Here is a 19,350-nt window from a genome sequence, read left to right as displayed (position 1 = left end):
GTGTCATGTATTCAACTGTCATTGTAATCCATATATAAACTGACCTAAGTTGTACACCGTGAGAACACTGACCACTAGATGGTGAACTTGTGGGACTGGACCTGGACTTTCAGGTATAAAAGGGGAAGCTCCACCCATCTTCTCCACTTCAGTGCTGGCTAATAAAGGTTACTGGTCACAGAGTGACCTTCTCTCAAGTATGGGCCTCGTGTGCATTTATACTGTATAGTAAGGACATATTACACTGTTACCATGTTCAGTCCTTTAGTGGCTCTGTGTTAGTCGGAGCCAACATTTTGGAATTTTCAAAATGGTGGTTGTGACTAAGGCCTGTTTTACTGAGTTAGTCTGTAAACCAAATGCCTTTGTCACTGATGCCAGTTTGAGAACCAGCAGGCTTCAAAATGACAGCTACAAGTTCAGCCTCAAGCAGTGAACCAGTTAACATTTTCTGATTGATATTTCAATACTTGTTCGTAAGCGTTTGGAATATGCACTATCACAGTCTCTTATACCTTAATTGCGGAGAATGGTTTGTCTGAATTTCAGACTTCACTTAATGCTTCCACATATGAGGAGTGTGACGTGAATCAAGAGAACTTTTCACTTTGAATTGGAACACAATTGTGGATAAATGAGTCAGAATGATGTTCAGGGCTGTGGTTCATGTTCCAGCCCTGTGAACGGGAGTTGTAGTAATGGAGTAACAGTATTAATCACTGTAAATCTACGGAATCCCTGTTTATTTAGCAGTCTATATTAATTCTATTCTTAATCTTGTTTCCAGATTTACTATAAAGTAATTAAAGAGGTTAAATCGGGCGACGAGCTCCTCGTTTTTATGAAGGACGGTGTCTATCCTGATGGGACAATGCCACCAAACCTTGATGGTAAGGCTTGTTAATAAATCATACACATCTCATTCAATATGAATTAGTTGATGTTTACTGTTGTCTGATCGCAGTGAGACAGTGCAGTGCCTCTGTATCTGATTGTAGTGACACAGTGCAGTGCCTCTGTATGTGAGCACAGTGACACAATACAGTGCCTCTGTATCTGATTGTAGTGACGCAGTGCAGTGTGTCTGTATCTTATCGCAGTGAGACAGTGCAGTGTGTCTGTATCTTATCGCAGTGAGACAGTGCAGTGCCTCTGTATCTTATCGCAGTGAGACAGTGCAGTGCCTCTGTATCTGATCGCAGTGACACAATGCAGTGCCTCTGTATGTGAGCACAGTGACACAATACAGTGCCTCTGTATCTGATTGTAGTGACGCAGTGCAGTGCCTCTGTATCTGATCGTGGTGAGACAGTGCAGTGTGTCTGTATCTTATCGCAGTGAGACAGTGCAGTGCCTCTGTATCTTATCGCAGTGAGACAGTGCAGTGCCTCTGTATCTTATTGCAGTGAGACAGTGCAGTGCCTCTGTATCTGATCATGGTGAGACAGTGCAGTGTGTCTGTATCTTATCGCAGTGAGACAGTGCAGTGCCTCTGTATCTGATCGCAGTGAGACAGTGCAGTGTGTCTGTATCTTATCGCAGTGAGACAGTGCAGTGCCTCTGTATCTGATCGCAGTGAGACAGTGCAGTGTGTCTGTATCTTATCGCAGTGAGACAGTGCAGTGCCTCTGTATCTGATCGCAGTGAGACAGTGCAGTGTGTCTGTATCTTATCGCAGTGAGACAGTGCAGTGCCTCTGTATCTTATCGCAGTGAGACAGTGCAGTGTGTCTGTATCTTATCGCAGTGAGACAGTGCAGTGCCTCTGTATCTTATCGCAGTGAGACAGTGCAGTGCCTCTGTATCTTATCGCAGTGAGACAGTGCAGTGCCTCTGTATCTTATCGCAGTGAGACAGTGCAGTGCCTCTGTATCTTATCGCAGTGAGACAGTGCAGTGCCTCTGTATCTTATCGCAGTGAGACAGTGCAGTGCCTCTGTATCTTATCGCAGTGAGACAGTGCAGTGCCTCTGTATCTTATCGCAGTGAGACAGTGCAGTGCCTCTCCATATGATCGTGAATCTCAAAGACAAGAATGTAACTGAAGCGCAAAATGTGGTCGCTCTGCTCCAGTGTCCCCAAACAGTGGCTCGGCCATCTTCTGAGAAGTTGCTGAGAGAAGGTCTTCCCCTTTGTGCCACTGCTCCGTTTCCCCGCCCCCCCCCCCACCCCACCCCCCCCCCCACCCCACCTCTCTCTTCCCCTTGGAGAAAAGGAGGGGAAATTGAATGATCGGTTAGCCCAGATTTCTGATTCCCAGCACCCAACTGTGGTACAGCAGCAGCCTGGTCAGTCTGTGGCGAGAGGGGCTTTTCCAGCTGGACATTGTTTGCAATGGAAATCCAGCTTTGGTCAACTCACCGCAGGGAATTCCACCCCAGGTTATTTTTTTGCTTCTGTCTTATTCCTCCCAGTTTTCTCCTCTCCAGCCTCATAATTTTAATCTGGTGATGAGACATCGAGGCACTTCAGGGTAGAGAAAGAAGAAAGAACTTGCATTTATATAGCGCCTTTCATGACCTCAAGACGTCCCAAAACGCTTTACAGCCAATGAAGTACTATTTGAAGTGTTTAATTCAGGGAAACATGGCAGCCAATTTTCTTATTGTCTGGCATTTGGTGCCTGAGTTTCTTAAAGCTGGGATCGATGCTTAGCTGAGCATTAGCAAGTTTCAGAATGCTTTTTATTTAGAAAGGATTTTAACCCCACTGTGGCTCAGTGGATACATGCACCCCTTGGTGTTACTGAGTTGTTCAGACCAGGAAGAGCCTACGTCCCATTCCCCGTCTGTGCTAAGTTAGCTGGTGAATGGCTACAATTAGCCTCAACACGTCTGGGTTCGGGAGGGGGGAAAGAGAGGGATTCCTGCACCTGGCTGCGATCCAATGGGCCCCGCATGGAAAGTGCATACGGCTGGATATTGGGCCAGAGCTTGGCGTTGGCCTTGACCTTGGCTGCGATGCCACCACTCACCTGTCAAGGCTTGTGCAAGAGGCACTGGAGGGCGGTGTGCCATAAACCTCTGGCAGAGTTGGCAGTCTGCACTTTCAGGACAGGAGGGAAGAAAATCAGGATCTAAAGAAAAAAAAACTCTGGCAGGAGAAGAGACGATGGTGTGGAACAGGAAGAGTAAAAGGTGGCCTGTGTACAGCCAGCATGAAGTTTGAATAAGCTGCTCAGTGTCCTGTCTCTGGGGGAGCTGGCTTCACGGATTAGTGTGCAAAGGGCACATAACTCTGCTCTCTTTAGCTCCTTATTTTTTTTTTGAAAGCCATTAGGGCCCGATTTATTTTTTTCTCTTGCATTCCTGCTTTGTCCCAAGTGCTGTTGAGGAGAGTGGAGACACACTGACAGCGTCGCTGAGGGTGGGGGCGGCAGGGTGGGGGTTACTGGGGAGACTCCTGTTGAAGTGAGAGGTGTGGGGGCAGAGCCCAGGCAGACCTGACCCCTCCACACCAGTTGTTATGCTGGAAAATTTACAGCATCCAGTGGATTGTTTGACTTGGCACCGAGATCAGGATGCTGCCTCGTAAACTCAATAATAGCTGCTCCCTTTCTTTAATTTGTTTGAACTTGAGCTGCAATAATTTATGATTATACAGTGCAGGCCCTCTCAGCAATCAGCCTGAACAGTTTTCTGCGCAATTTTAACTGGCTCTCTGCTAAACACTTTGACTCTTTTTTTTTTTTTAAATCTCTTCTCGCGCGTTTCCTTGGCCCACGGCCCCAGCAGAGGAGCAGAGGTACCGATGCGGAGACTGTGACGAGCTATTCCGCTCGAAGGTGGCACTGCGACGGCACCAGGCCTACGCCTGCAACAACGTTAACGCCATCTTCAGCACCATCAACGAGGAGTTCAAGCAGAGCCAGCTGGACGGCGGGCAGCTCCACGAGTGCAAGGACTGCGATCGGATATTCCCCAACGAGTACAGGTACGCGCCCGTCGGACGGCAGGCTGGGACCGGCAAAGGTGGTGGTTTCGCCCCTTCGCCGCCAGTGGCACTGCTGGTGTCGCCTGTGGGAGCAGCCACTTGCTGCAGTGCGCTGAGGCTGCTCGCAGACCACAGCTGTGCCCGTGTCAGATACGCACAATGGCTCCGGCAGTGCCTGCAGGAGGAAGGACAGGTGGACGTTTAATCTCCCTTCAGATTGGCAATATTCGCCATTTATCTTTGGAGCCATTTTCACAAGTCATCCCCATTTCCTTTTTTTTAAACGTAGCATATGATATTGTTGTTTAAGGAATTTAACATGCTGCGCATTTTCCTTCAACAGTAGAGGCCATCGTGAAGGAAGGTAAGCTTGCTGCCAGTATGTTATTCTCCTGTTTAGACAGAGTTTACAGGTGCAAGGTCAGCGAAGCACTACTCACAGGAACATCCCATGGTAGATACGGATGAGCTGGCCCATTCCTGGCTGCTGTAGAAAGACCCTCCCCTCTCCCCATCGCAGTATCCACATGCTTCCTAGATGGTTCCAGGGTTCTTGCCACCACAACCCTCCCTGGAAGTCCATTCCTTGTGAAGAAGATATCAGTTCTGAGTTTGAATCCCTTCGTCCCACCATCACTCTTTAACTTGAAGTAGTGTTCCTGATTTAACTCTTAGACACCATTTTACTGCCTTGTTGTCCCATTACTTGTCAGAGAGAGCCCACTAGAAGCGTTAGAGTAACTTTATTTATTATAGGGCAGAGTCTGCGATCAGCTCTGCTCTAGTGCGTCCATTCGAAGCACCCAATTCCAATCTATGCTATTTTAACGCAGATGTTAACTCTGAGTTACTCATTCTGGTGACAACAGAGGCAACCGCAATTTCTGTCCTTACATATGTACTTAAAAAACCTTTGTGCAAATGTAGGACTTTCAGATTTATGATGTACACTAAATTCTTATCACTCGGTACAATTTAAATACAACTATTCATTCACTAATTGAGTTGTGTTCTATTAAACGTTCGTTAACTGTAGTTTATCTGTGCCATTGGAATTCATTTGAAAAGCTTTTGTCCCTCGGTGATGCAACTTCCAGTAATTTAGCGAGATCAAGCTTTGTTTCCCATCCTCTTTCAAGTGGACTTGGGAGAAAGGGGGGGTGGGGAGAGGGAGGGAAGTTATTTGTAAATGGGTAGTGTTTGTAGAAGCTGCAATGTCCTTAACAGTCATTTCCTGGAAGTCTGTTTAGTTAAAGATGTTAATAATGAGAATATATTAGTGAAGTGAATGATTTTGCCGTTCGTAAATGCAGCCTGCAGCTCACTCGCTAATGGATGGCTCCCTGATTGGAAATCTCGGTCTGTTAACTGCTTATCTTAGTGCTGGGTCAGTAAAACCCCTCCTTATTCGGTAAATATTTGATTCGAAAAGTTACAACCTGCACTTTTGTTCTGTGCACTTTATGATTTCTTTCCCCCCTTAGTGTTAGGCTCTGGCTTGATATATAGTTTTATTCCACCTATTTTTCTCCCCAACTCATGCCCAAAAGAGTGAGTGTCAATTGGATATTCAACTACGCATGCCATCACAGATCTCTGGTACCTTCAGTGCAGGTGGCCGCACTGCTTGTGTGAGCCCCACAGTGGGCTAGTCAACCATGAGGGGCGTTAATGCTGAGCCCAATCCTGTGCTCATCCCGGCAGCCATACGTCGACACTTTCCAACTGGCACTGTGGAGGATTTATAGCCCAGGGCCGCTGAGACTGACTGTAGCACCCCAGCTACTACCCTGACTGAAAGCAGTGAACTCAGCACAGACTAAAGATTGAATCTGGGATTATCTGGTCTCAGTAGCAAAGAGGGCGACGCCGTTACCCATTGAATTAGCGGGAGAGCTGGTGTGTGTTTTCTTTTTTAAGGATATATAAAAACTGTTCCACATTGTGCTGACACTTAATACTAAGTTAAGGGTTCTCTGTCCCCTCTCTCCTGTCCGTGCAGCCTGGAGCAACACATGATCATTCACAGCGAGGAACGCGAATATAAGTGCGACCAATGTCCGAAGGCCTTCAACTGGAAATCCAATCTGATTCGCCATCAAATGTCACATGACAGTGGCAAACGCTTTGAGTGTGAAAATTGTGATAAGGTAAGGTTGAAGGTAAGAAGAGCCAAACCTTTCATTGCCTCATTGTTTATACAGTTATTAGTTCTTGCATTAAAATGGTATCTTGAGTTAAAATGGTACAATTGAAGCTGGTTAGCTGAGATTCTGACTAATGGAAGTTCTGGGGCCTGACCCATCCACCTCCACGGAGGTGTGTGGGGGGCCTGACCCATCCACCTCCATGGCACGAACCTGGTATTGCAGTACTTCCAGGAACGGTGCAGTGGCTCTAGGCCTTTTGGCTAAGAGCATTGGCGCAGAGTGATCCTTGATGTGTGCAAGGTGACCTCTGGCGTTTGTGATTTGACAAAGAATTGGAACGATTGGCTACGAATTTTAAAAAAAACATAATGGAAGTTCTGCTTGATGGGATTCAGGTTACTGGAGGTACTGGTTAACTGGGGTTCTGATTATTGGCAATGTCACTATATTTTTCTAGCAAATGAATTGAAATCCTCACTGATGGGATTTGTTTAATGGGCATAATCTGAGAAGTGATACATTTCGCCTCCATATCTCCTTTAGATCAACTAGACTTCAGTTGTACCACATAGCTCAGAACTTGTTCCTTGTACCGCAGATAATTTTGGAAAAATGTGCAATAAAATTTTGATGAAATCCATTTACATACAACTGGCATCACTGGACAAGGAGATGTAACGGCTGTACTGTTGCAGAGAGCCTAGAAAGCGACTGATTTATTGCGGGTATCTGCAATAGAAAGAAAGACGTGTATTTATGTAGCGCCTTTCACGACCACCAGACGTCCCAAAGCGCTTTACAGCCAATTCAATACTTTTGCAGTGTAGTCACTGTAGTAATGTAGAAAACGCGGCCAATTTGTGCAAAACATGCCCCCACAAACAGTAATGTGATAATGACCAGATAATCCGTTTCAGTGATGTTGATTGAGGGTTAAATATGACTAGGACACTGGGGATAACTACGCTGCTCTTCTTTGAAATAGTGCCATATGTCGACCTGAGAGGGCAGATAGGGCCTCGGTTTAACATTTCGGCTGAAAGACGGCACGTCTGACAGTGCAGCACTCCCACAGTACCACACTGGAGTGTCAGCCTAGATTTTTGTGCTCAAGTCTCTGGAATGGGACTTGAACCCACAACAACGGAACTGTGACATTGCAGCCTGTGTCTGTGATGGTACTGGCAATGACTGTAACTGACCAGACTGCGCTCGATGTTGAGGGACTGCCTATGATGATGGGCTGCGTCTGGATCAGGACTAACTGTGGCATTGCGGCCTGTGTCTGTAACAGGGCTGAGTGGGTCGCTCGGTCAAATTCTGACGTTAACGATTTGTAGGGAGTTCCAGGCAGGATATCACTGCCTGGAACTCCCTCGTATCAGGACTGCAGGTGAAACCTGTGCTGATATCATCTGTTGCAAATTGGCAAGGTTAAAACCGATCCTCGTTTTATCCTGAGCAACCACAATTCAAATATGTTTATATAGTTGCTAAACAGTCATCCTTCGATCCCAAGTCAAAAATTCCTTCTGCATCAGGTGGGTTTGGGAGGTGGGGAATGGAGTGCTGCCAAAGTGCATGAGAAAGGAAAGAATACAAGGGCAAACAAAAGATTGAAAGCCAGTTTTTGAATTTAAAAAAACAAAGCACTTTCTTTCCACTGTTTGAGTTTTTACTAAATCAAACAGAAGTGTACTCTTATCAAGTGATGCAGTGAGCAGAGCGTTAGATTGTGTTGTCTTTCTGTTGAGTAAAAGGGAGGGAAAAGGAGCTCTTTGTTACCTCAGGTGGGACTGCCCACTGTCAGTAGTTCAAGTACCGTTTGACCTTGCACTGCCCAATGAAGTGTTCCAATGCAACACTGCTTCCTTCACACACAAAGAAAGAAAGGACTTGCATTTCTATAGTGCATTTCACGACCTCAGGATATCCCCAGCCAATGAAGTACTTTTGAAGTGCAGTCAATGTTGGAACACAAAAGACTGCCTCCCTCCACCACCATGACATCGTCCGACTCCAACCCTGCCTCAGCTCATCCGCTGCAGAAACCCTCATCAATGCCTTTGTTACTTCTGGACATGACTATTCCAATGCTCTCCTGGCTGGCCTCCCATTGTCCACCCCACATAAACTTGTGCTCATTCAAAACTCTGCTGCCTGTATCTCAACTCGCACCAAGTCTCGTTCCCCCATCACCCCTGTGTTTGCTGACCTACACTAGCTCCCGGTCCGACAACGCCTCGATTTTAAAATCCTCATCCTTGTTTCCAAATCCCACCATAGCCTCGCCCCCTCCCTATCTCTGTAACCTCCTCCATAGAATCATCGAATTATAGAATGGTTACAGCACAGAAGGAGGCCACTCGGCCCCGTCAAACCCATGCTGGCTCTCTACAAGAGCACTTTAGCTAGGTCGCACTCCCCCGCCCTTTCCCCATAGCCCTACAATTGTTTTTCCTTCAGGTACTTATCCAATTCCCTTTTGGAAGCCCGACAACCCTTTGAGATCTCTGCGCTCCTCCAATTCTAGCCTCTTACGGAACCCCGATTTTAATCCCTCCACCATTGGCAGCCGTGTTTTCAGTTGCCTTAGCATGAAGCTCTGGAATTCCCTCCCTAAACCTCTCTACCTCTCTCTCCTCCTTTAAGATGTTCCTTAAAACCTACCTCTTTCACCAAGCTTTTGGTCATCTGTCCTGATATCTCCTTCTGTGGCTCAGTGTCAAAAATGTTCTATTGATAACGCTCCTGTTAAGTGCCTTGGGATGTTTTGCTACATTAAAGGCACTATACAAATGCAAGTTGTTGTTGTGAGATTGAGCATAACTTGTGTAATTTCCAGACTGTTACACAGTGGGAGTTTGAGGACCTCTGCTATCCCTGGAGTTACCCTTTATGCTTCAGACCTTAGCCTGCAATGCGCTGCCACTAACTGAAGCCAGGTGTGATAATTACTGCCTGATCGCAAGGGTAATGAAGTATCAATCGTTGTCAATGAAGCTTCCATAATAGACAACCTCTCCCCCATTAGCTGATAATCGAGAGCCCTCCCACACTTAGTGAGATTCCAGCTTTGATTACTCTATTTGGATTATGTAATGAAGTTCTCACCATATGCAGCGATGAGCTGCCTTGTTCCATTCTTTTAAAAAAAATGAGACATTGTGGAAAAATTGTTGGCTGCCTGACTCCTGCTGGTCCAGCAGACGCAGACCTATGTACCAGAACCGCATAGGTAGTAAATTTTACCAGACAGTGAACATATAGAGAACAGCCGCCTATCCTGCTGGATCAAGGGCCCAAAGTCTGTGATGTATCACTGTAAAATATTCAATTACATTGTAACTGGTTTGTGCAAAACAGGATCCTGACTCCTGCAAAATTTTGGACAATTAATCCAGGTGCAGATAATCGAGGTGCAGATGGGATCAGAATCACACAGCACAGAAGGAGGACATTCAGCCCACCGTGCCTGTGTTGGCTTGTTGAAGGAGCTATTCAATTAATCCCACTCCCCAGCTCTTTCTCCATAGCCCTGCAAATTTTTTGCATTCTAGTATTTAGCCAATATCGAGGATCCATTGTGATAATGATTGTTCTTGTTTAAAAGAGATCTCCGATACATGGGACCAGGGCTGTCCCCTTTGACAGGCCTTTGCACAGGTTTCCAATGACTTCTCTTTTTTTTTTGTTTTCTCTCCTTCCTGTACGTCAGGTCTTCACCGATCCAAGCAACCTCCAACGGCATATCAGGTCTCAGCATGTGGGAGCCCGGGCACACGCTTGCCCCGACTGTGGAAAAACCTTTGCCACCTCATCTGGACTAAAACAGCACAAGCACATACACAGCAGCATTAAGCCTTTCACCTGTGAGTTATCGCATCTATCTTATCTTCATGTATAATTGCCGTGTCCTATGTATTCCGACATCTAATCACTTTCCCCAGTCTTATGACTAAGTCCAAGTACACAGTGCAGTCCTGCCACCTCTCTCCTTTTTAAAGGTCAATTTTATTTTCTCTGTTAACACTCGTGCCAGCTCCATGTTTTTTCATTAGCTGCCTTGCTCCCTTGTTACCACTTTACATCCTTTCAGATTTTGGATTCAGCTAAATTGCAATTAAATGCTTCCTTTCGCCACCAAAACGTTTTATCTGAGCTTGTGAACTCTATCAAACGCCCTTGTAGTTTGGACGATTTTGAAATAATCCGATGGTGAATCACCTACCTGTAAAATATGCTTCTCCCCACCCACAATTCATGATCCCCCCCACTCCCTATACACATTTCTTCCCTGAAGGGGTTGACTCACATTAGGGTTCCTCAAAGGCTGAACACCTTCAGCCAAGTGGCATTCCTTCACTTCTGAGCCGAGACAGTTAGGCTGGGATTCCCCGCTTTTACGCTCACCAGGCCGTGAATGACTGCCCATGACAGTGAAAAGGCCAAAGTATTGGCTATTTGACCAAAGTGGCATTACGGCCAACTCAAATTTATGACTTTACATACTGTTATGTTGACTGGATAAAGGCCGCCTTTGAAATGTGAGTGGTTAAGACCCATTCTTGAAACTAAAATGGCTGCCCAATGTGGACCAAGAGAACTTTGATCTGCCGATATACCTCTGGCTAGTACCAGACAGCCATTACACCAATCCCATTATTTACAAAGAGTTGACCGTACTTACTCATTTCTCCAGATTTTCACATCAGTCATTACAAATTAGAAACTAAATGCATTTTCTGATAACTGGCCTGTCTGCCATCTCAAATCCATTAGTGCTCGGAGATAAGATTCTGTGCAAAAGTTTTCATAAGGTTTTGCCACATACTGTCAGCAGTGCCAACTTATTACTCATCGTGTCATTGATAAGTTTCTGATTAATTTCAGTGCTAAAAGTGATAATTTGCAGTGATAGGCTGGTATGTAGGGATAGACTAAATCCTTTATGAAGAATTTGCAAACTGGGGCGTTTGTATTTGTGTTAGTCGCCCCTCCTGGGAGACTGACCTTTTGGGACCTGGAGCTGCTCTGCAGAGTTGAACTAAATATATGGAAGCTGTCACTTTTCATTTCATCCACACGGAGCCTGGTGTTACTGGCAAGAGTCTGTTTCCTCCCAAATTCCAAGTCAAGCAGGGAATAAAAGCAGATGTTGACTATTTCTGCAGCAGCTGGAAAGTAGCACTGTCGATTGGAGATCTTCCTTTTCCTCTTTGACTTTATATTTGCCCTTGATTCCGTCCTCGCCCCATTGTTCAGTGTCGGCGCTGTCAACTGATGTCCCACCTTCTCCTTCACCCACTGGAGCGGATGGTGACCATCACCTATTTCTCCATCATGTTCACCTGGGACTGTTAAATAGCTGGTGGGCTTATGTGGGTGGAGTTGTTCGCATTGTTCCCTGCTACTGTGAAGTGCTTCAGTCAGCTGTCCTGGCCTGAAAGCTATCGAAACCTGCTATGGGCAGGACATTTTTTTTTAAACTTGGCTGAAGTTGGGATTCCAATTTAGTTGGGAATCTTTCTCACTACCACCAGAGCTATTGGTCAGCTGGGAGCCTGTTATATGATCCATTCCCTGCTGGGCAACTGGTACAAGAGAACATGGCCACTGCCCACCTGAGAGACTGGTGTGACACCAGTAGTTGCTGGTGACTTGGGAAATTGGATGGACTGGTCTAGCAAATAATGACTATATGTCTGGGCCACCCCTGATAGATGTCATTGATTATAAAAGCCTTAATAGTGCATTAATAACTACGATTCACACCCTGTTTGCATTAGAGGGTTTAGTCAACTCATATGTACAGTATCATAGCAAAGGTCAGTTGCATCAGTAATACTCTTGTTCACTGTGTATGTCTTTGCTCTTATTTGTTTTTTATATATTTTCCTTTTTTATGAGTGGCATAGCCATACATAAGTACAGATACCTACAAATTGAATATTTTTCTACGTAATCTAGTTTTCAACATTAAGATTTTCAAACCTTTCTGTGTGGGAGACCTGCAAAATATTGACGCACTCACAGGATCCCCCAGCCAATGCTAACACTATTCCAGGGACCCCCCAATGAATCCATACACACTTGTAGGGTCTTCTTCCAAATATTGGCACACTCCCAGGGATGCCTTGTTCTAATTTCTAAAAGTAAGTGTCAGCTACTCATTTGCACTCATTGCAGAAACTATCTTTATATTACCATGTAGCAACAAATATAGAGAAATATAGAAGTCTGATGATTATAGGACAGAGATCAGATGACCTTCCTTACAGATGCCCCAATTTTAACTCCTGTGCTCAAGCATATTTCACTTCCATGGGAAATAACTGTTCCATTTCATTTTTGGCATTTTGAATCAACTAAGATTAAATTGGACAGAATATAAATTTCAAAGATTTTTGTTTCTCTTGGGGTAGGTTTCCTCTTTTCTTTCTGTAACTTTAGCTCATCCTGTGTCTGCCTGGCTTACACTACTGCAGCCAAGAGGGCAGATGTATGGCCTGCTTCCAGGCAGGGTTAACGTTACACTCACCCAAGTGAGAGCTATTAGCACTGGAGAGCTGGAACATTTGATCACTTTGAGCATTTAGGCATAGGCCAGGCGAAGAATCATGTGCCATCTGCTTTGACCGGATAATGTTCCTTCACCCCACCCCCCAAACACAGCATGTATTCTACCATGTGACAACCCAGCTACATGTTCAATATTTGACACAGTGTGAAGGATTTACAAAACACTGCAACCTACAAATCATCATCCAATTTCAGGAGTATTATTGGATTCTTAACTCCAAACACACTGCGAATAAATGCTCTTTTCTTGTTTTGTTTATGAAATGTATTCCCCAGGTGCATTAGTGCTATTAGTGATATTATTTTATTAGATCGTGTTGATATGATTCATGACAAATAATTAAAAGGGTCACTTAAGAATAAGAGTCGGTGCTATAATGTACAACTATTGATAAGCTGAGAGGTCACTCAACTGTACTGGCTTCACCGTCTTGTGTGTTTAACTAAGCCAAGTGGGCAATGTCAGAAATGGATCTGGCAGATTAAGGCACTGCCACTGAGGTGTGCTTCTGAGTGGAACTGTTGGCAACGGTGACTGGGGTGAGCATGCATGTGAGAGATCGGCACCAGTTCAAGTCGTAAAACATCCATCCATACTGAGTTGCCAGCTGAAAACCTTTTGAGCTCCAACAAGTGACAACTCTTTTATTAGAAGTGTACTTTTCAAAGACGTGAGACCCTGTCAAGATATTTTTGGTTTTGTTGTAACTTTGCGGTTGCTAACCCTGCTGTCCATGAACTAATGACGTAGCCAGAAGGTCAATCACAGACCGAGGGGATTGTCCAGTGGGTATTCTATAAGAAAAGAGGAGAGCAGCAAAGCTGTAAGAGAATAGTTCTATTTTGTAATCTTGTCACCATTCAGCATATGATGCAGGACATATTGGGGGGGTCAAATTCATCTTCTGTAGCAGCGCAAAGCGGGTGATAGAACATCGACAGCCCCTGATTGAAGTCAATAGAAAAGAAAAATCAAGCGGGGTATTACCCGTTTTACGCTACCACCCAAGATTACTTTCACCCCTGTTCACTCGAAGTGGACCATGAGGTGGGGCAATTGACCTCTAGTGGATGTTGTGTTGTCATGATTAGCGTGGGAGTCAACTTGTGGGGAAAGTAGTTGGTGATCCTGAGACATTCAAGTGGCATTGGGGAATCCACCTCCAGGTCCATCCATTGAGGTATATCTATCTTACTGATCATTATTAAAATTCTTAACATCTGTGTGCACTTCCTATCTGCACAACTTGTCTTCCAGTTCACACATTTTTTGTCATTATAAATTGACATGTCCACATTTATAATGTATTTTCCTGACGTAAGCTCGTCACCCTGATTCTGCAATCCTGCTTTTCATCAACCATTTTTTCCCTTCAGCAACTAAAATGTCTATTGTCCAAAATAAAGATTGAAACAAAATAAATATTACATGTTTCACAACTACATGACTAAAATTATCCAGTGAATTGACTTTTGTGTCTCTAATGCCATCATAAAAGATTTTACTTGAAAGCCTCAACCTCTCCCAGAAGCCTGGACTCGGACTTGATCATTTTGTGTAGAGCTGTAACTCTGTGAGCTGAATTTGGCTTGTGCAGCCACGGCATGTACAGTGTACCTAATTTCACATGATGCCTCAGTAGTGTTCACTCAGTTGTACTGAGAATAGTTCTGTTTAGCTGCTGGCAGTTTCTGCTCAGAAGTTTTTCAAAATTATTTGAACAAAAGCTAGTGGGCAAAATTGAAAATCTTTATTCAGGTAAAATTTACAGTGGGTGCAATTTTTAAACAGATGGACTCTGTGTGTGCGTGTGCATGCTTATATGTATTTAAAAAATACAGTCTACCAATTGCACAATAGAAATTTCAGTTACTGAGGGGAAAAAATGGAGAAAGAAAAAGCTTTCAGAAAGCATTTTGAGCTGTTTGTGGGTGCCCGGTGGCCAGATTGTGCGATCGGAGTGATGAGTTTCCATTGAGAACACCCATTATAAATGTGAATAGATGAATTTATAGTGGGGGAAAAAGAGCTGACACAAAAAGTGTGACCAAAACTCCAAACAGCAAATCAAGTTATGTATCCAGGAAGTATGCACAAATGTAAGATTTTTTTTTATATATATCATATACACATAATATATATTATATACACATAAACATGACAACCACTTAATTTATTTAGACATTCCATAAACTTGCTTAATTTCTCTCCGTGTTCTTCTAAAACTTTGAATTGCTTCTATGGACAGTGACACTCTAGTTTGTGCATAACAATGAGATTAGTGATCAATTCAAATTAAACTAGTCAATCTTGGCGCAGCTTGGTGGAGGTACAATAGAAAGGAGGTACAATAGCAAATCAGCAATGGCCATTATTAAGGACATATCACTGAAGAATCCACATAATCAGGATAATTGAAATAGACTGTGTTAAAATTGGATTAGAATTCTGGGATATTCTACACTAAAGCAAAATGGAGGAAGTAGATTATGATAACCAACCCTTTATACATATAAGGAGTCATTTTACAAATGGTTGTTCCTGGCTTGCAGGGAAGCATTCATAGGAAATTCCATGTGCACTTCCTTTGATTTTCCTTCAATTCGCGACACTCTGCACTAGGGATGCCAATTCATACAATTATCCTTTCATATTAGTTAAAAACTTGTTGCTTTTTAAAAATATTTTGGCTTGGTAGCTATAGCAGTGGAACGTTGGATTGTCATTCAGAGGGCCCCAGTTTAAATCTCAGACTCAACTATTGTTGGAGCCTGGCAACACTCTAATGGTTGTGTTGCATAGGATTGAGATCTCCATTTTAGGGAGGGAGGGGTAAAGGGGTTAGGGGAAGAGAGGAAAATCCCAATTGCAAGCAATCCCACCACCATGCAGAGGAACATCCTGTACTCAGCCAGTTAGTTATCTCCATCAATACAAACTCACAAGAGTTCACAGTCTGGAGTGTTACAGCTTCTTGGCTGAAGGGTGGGCAATGGCAGTGGTAATCTGATTGGGAATGGGGGGATATAGATTTCAAAGTACATACAGTGTACTGTGTCCCTACTGCTGCAAGTGCTAACAGCCTGCTGTGTCTCACTGTGACAGTGCTTAGTGTAAGTTAGTATGAGAGGATTTAGAATTGGTTTGATTATATTGTAATTGTATTTATCTGTATGATATTGACAGATAGGAGGCAGGGACAAGCATGGACACAGAGTGATGGTAAGAAACCTTTTTTTGTATAGCTGTTGAAGCGCAGGAGTGTATTGTCACCCATAACCAGTGTTACCACGAAGTATCTCCCCGCTCACTTCATTTTTAAGCCCTGGTCATATCTCTTTTTCTGTTTCCTTATTAACAAAGCTGGCCATTTTTCAATTGCCCTCACCAAACAAAAATCAACATTTAATTTGGGAATTTAATTTGCAACTGCTCTTCCCTTTACATTTTTTGTATGTCTGGTTATAAACGGATTGCATTTAATCACTACTTCTTGTATGTTGGTTAACCTGCTTTCATTAAATTCCTTTGTGTGCCATTTGACGCATTTGATACCAGGGAGAGACAGGGTGCAGTGAAATACACCAAAAAAAACAATCCCTCCTCTCCAAGCTCCATTATAGAGTTCATTAAAATAGTGCAGACAGCATTTTATGTAAACACATTAACCAATGCATTAAACATAGCACACAGGAGAAATAAAATCCCATAGAGTTCATTTTACACTTCGTAACTGAAAAATGATGTGAATGTAAAACTATAAAGCAACATATCAAGCATATAAGGTGGAACATTGACTATATTCGTTTTCTTCATTGCACTGTGGTGTTGTCCTAGGGTCTATCTTTAGAAATATGGTGGAGATTCTTTCAAGTTAGCCGAGTCTTGTTCTTTACCTCTTTCTTTTGGGGTGATCCAGTTGAGTTTTATTGTGTTACTGAACCGTGCCCAGGACATTCTGTGCATTCCAGCTCTCCTTTTCCCTTTATTGGAAATAGCCCAAAAAGTATGAGATTTTATTTTCTTCAAATCACTTTACAATGTTCACGTTCCTGCGTGAGTGCGTAAATGAAAATGCATTATTAAAAAACAAAATGAGGACCAGCACTTGTGTCCTTTGCTCAGTTGGTGATCTGTAATGGCGAGTGACCTTTCAGCTTATCTCCAATTATGGTGGGTGTTTCCTTTCAGGAACTCAATGGCAAAAAAATGGCAATGGCAATTAGCTAGGGGTGTAATCTGTCTAAACACCTACCCAGGCAAGTGACTTGGGTAGGCGGCAGTTAATATCACTGTAGAGGCACTCTCTAAGTCCTCCTGCATACTCAAGTGGCCCATGTTGATAGAATGGTGTATGATTTAAGCTACATCTCTGCTTTGTATTCAATTGCAGGTGAAGTCTGTCACAAATCGTACACCCAATTCTCCAACCTTTGTCGACATAAACGGATGCATGCCGATTGCCGGACGCAGATAAAGTGCAAAGACTGTGGCCAGATGTTCAGCACAACCTCCTCATTGAACAAGCACCGCAGGTTCTGCGAAGGCAAGAACCATTACAATCCCAGTTCTATGTTCCCTCAAGGCCTGCCACTCACTCCCAGTGCCATGCTGGACAAATCGAAACCTGCATCCACTCTTAACCATAGTTCCCTGGGGTTCAATGATTACTTTCCCTCACGCCCACACCCAACAGGATTGCCCTTCCCGCCGACAGCTGCATTTCCAGCTCTTGCTCCAGGTTTCCCAGGGCTCTTCCCCCATTCCTTGTATCCCAGGCCCCCTCTATTACCAAGCAATGCATTGTTGAAAGGCTGCTTAAATCATGATATCGATGGAAGTGTGCAAAGCCCCATGGGGACTCCCTCTGTGTCACAAGCATCTTCCCTCGTGTCGACCTTTAACGACAAAGTTGCCCCTTTAGAAGAAAAATCTGACATCCGATCCGAAAATTGCTACGCAGAGAAAAACAAAGTAAAAAACAGTGACTTATCAGAAGGTAGCGACTTTGAAGACATCAACACGACGAGTGGGACTGACCTAGACACAACCACGGGCACTGGGTCTGATCTGGACAGTGACATGGAGAGTGATCGAGATAAAAAGAAAGAGAAAGCCAATCTAGCGGCCAAAGCAACCGACAAAGTCACTTCAGTTTCCACCAATTCTACCAATGAAATTAATGAGCGAACGTATCTTCCATCCCAACATTCCTTCTTTCCTCCTCCAGATGAGCAGAATCTACCGACCAATGCTGCTAATGATTCCATTAAGGCTATTGCTTCAATCGCAGAGAAGTACTTTGGCACTGGATTCATGGGAATGCAAGAGAAGAAAATGGGGTCGCTTCCATACCACTCAATGTTTCCATTCCAGCTCCTCCCAAACTTCCCACATTCCATATACCCTTTCACGGACCGAAACCTCAATCCCAACCTGCTAGTGAAAAACGAGCCCAAGTCGCCCAGGGAGCACCAGAAAAGTGGGAGTGCGAGCACAGAGTCGCCCTTTGACCTCACCACGAAACGGAAAGAAGCCAAGTCCCTCCCAACATCCAAGCTCATGGCGTCTGCACTTTCTGGGGAGGAACAGCCGCTGGACCTGAGCATCAGCGGCCGCAGCCGTGTCAGTCAGAATGGCCCGGGAGAGCCCAGGAAGAACCATGTGTTCGGCGACCGCAAGGTGATGCTCAACGACGAGCTTCCCAAGATGCCGCACCAGCAACCCTTTCATTATGCAAAGCCGTCACCCTTTTTCATGGATCCCATCTACAGGTATTCGTAGACCCTACAGTACACATTATCCCTTCTTTCAGAGGACATCAGCACTGTTTCAGCTTGATCTATTTTTTTTTTAATTAGGAAATGTTTGTGCAGATTTTTCTTTAGGGCTTGGTGCAGCCTTCACTTTTCTCCCTTTGTCTTCTGAAGCTGAGATAGAGTTCCACTGATGCCGGCAACCCCACCCCCACAAACTCCCACTGAGGTGTGAGCTGAGCAGGGGTGTGCGTTCGTTGGGAGGGGGAGGAGAGTGGCAGGGACGACAGCAGCATATTTGGCTGTAATGTTCTCCACAGTTGGGACAGACTGCCTCCACTCACTGCAATGGCTCAGACATCAGTAACGGTCACCTGGGCAAAGTACTGGCGGACCCTCTGCTGCCCACGGGAGCTGTACCCAAGTCAGTCGCCTGCCTACAGGACAGGGGATAAAAGTGGAGAGAAATTTCTAAATGAATGTTACTTCCTGCTCAAGTGTCAAATGCTGCATGATGTGTGATGCATGATGGCCTGTGTGAAACATAGAAACGTAGAAACATAGACAATAGGTGCAGGAGTAGGCCATTCGGCTCTTCGAGCCTGCACCACCATTCAATAAGATCATGGCTGATCATTCACCTCAGTATCCCTTTCCTGCTTTCTCTCCATACCCCTTGATCCCTTTAGTCATAAGGGCCACATCTAACTCCCTCTTGAATATATCCAACGAACTGACCTCAACAACTTTCTGCGGTAGAGAATTCCACAGGTTAACAATTCTCTGAGTGAAGAAGTTTCTCCTCATCTCTGTCCTAAATGGCTTACCCCTTATCCTTAGACTGTGACCCCTAGATCGGGGTATTGCATTTGGACCAGGAACATGCACTGTGCAAGGGAGGGGGACACTATATGAGGGGAGTGACATTTT

At 44.5% G+C, this 19,350-nt stretch overlaps 1 protein-coding gene across 1 annotated transcript in view; it reads left to right on the top strand.

Annotated features, from left to right (window-relative positions):
• prdm16 (PR domain containing 16) overlaps positions 1 to 19,350 on the top strand; it is a 912,386-nt gene that overhangs the window by 821,009 nt on the left and 72,027 nt on the right. The window contains exons 6-10 of the mRNA XM_070860995.1: positions 788 to 890; positions 3,733 to 3,931; positions 5,934 to 6,081; positions 9,800 to 9,953; positions 17,058 to 18,438. Of these exons, the coding sequence (XP_070717096.1) occupies positions 788 to 890; positions 3,733 to 3,931; positions 5,934 to 6,081; positions 9,800 to 9,953; positions 17,058 to 18,438 (1,985 nt within the window). The remainder of the gene's footprint in view (positions 1 to 787; positions 891 to 3,732; positions 3,932 to 5,933; positions 6,082 to 9,799; positions 9,954 to 17,057; positions 18,439 to 19,350) is intronic.

The sequence above is a fragment of the Pristiophorus japonicus genome, chromosome 18 (assembly GCF_044704955.1).
Source record: "Pristiophorus japonicus isolate sPriJap1 chromosome 18, sPriJap1.hap1, whole genome shotgun sequence".
Classification (NCBI taxonomy): domain Eukaryota; kingdom Metazoa; phylum Chordata; class Chondrichthyes; family Pristiophoridae; genus Pristiophorus; species Pristiophorus japonicus.
Note: the sequence above shows the minus strand (reverse complement) of the source record. Positions and strands in the feature narration are given on the sequence as shown.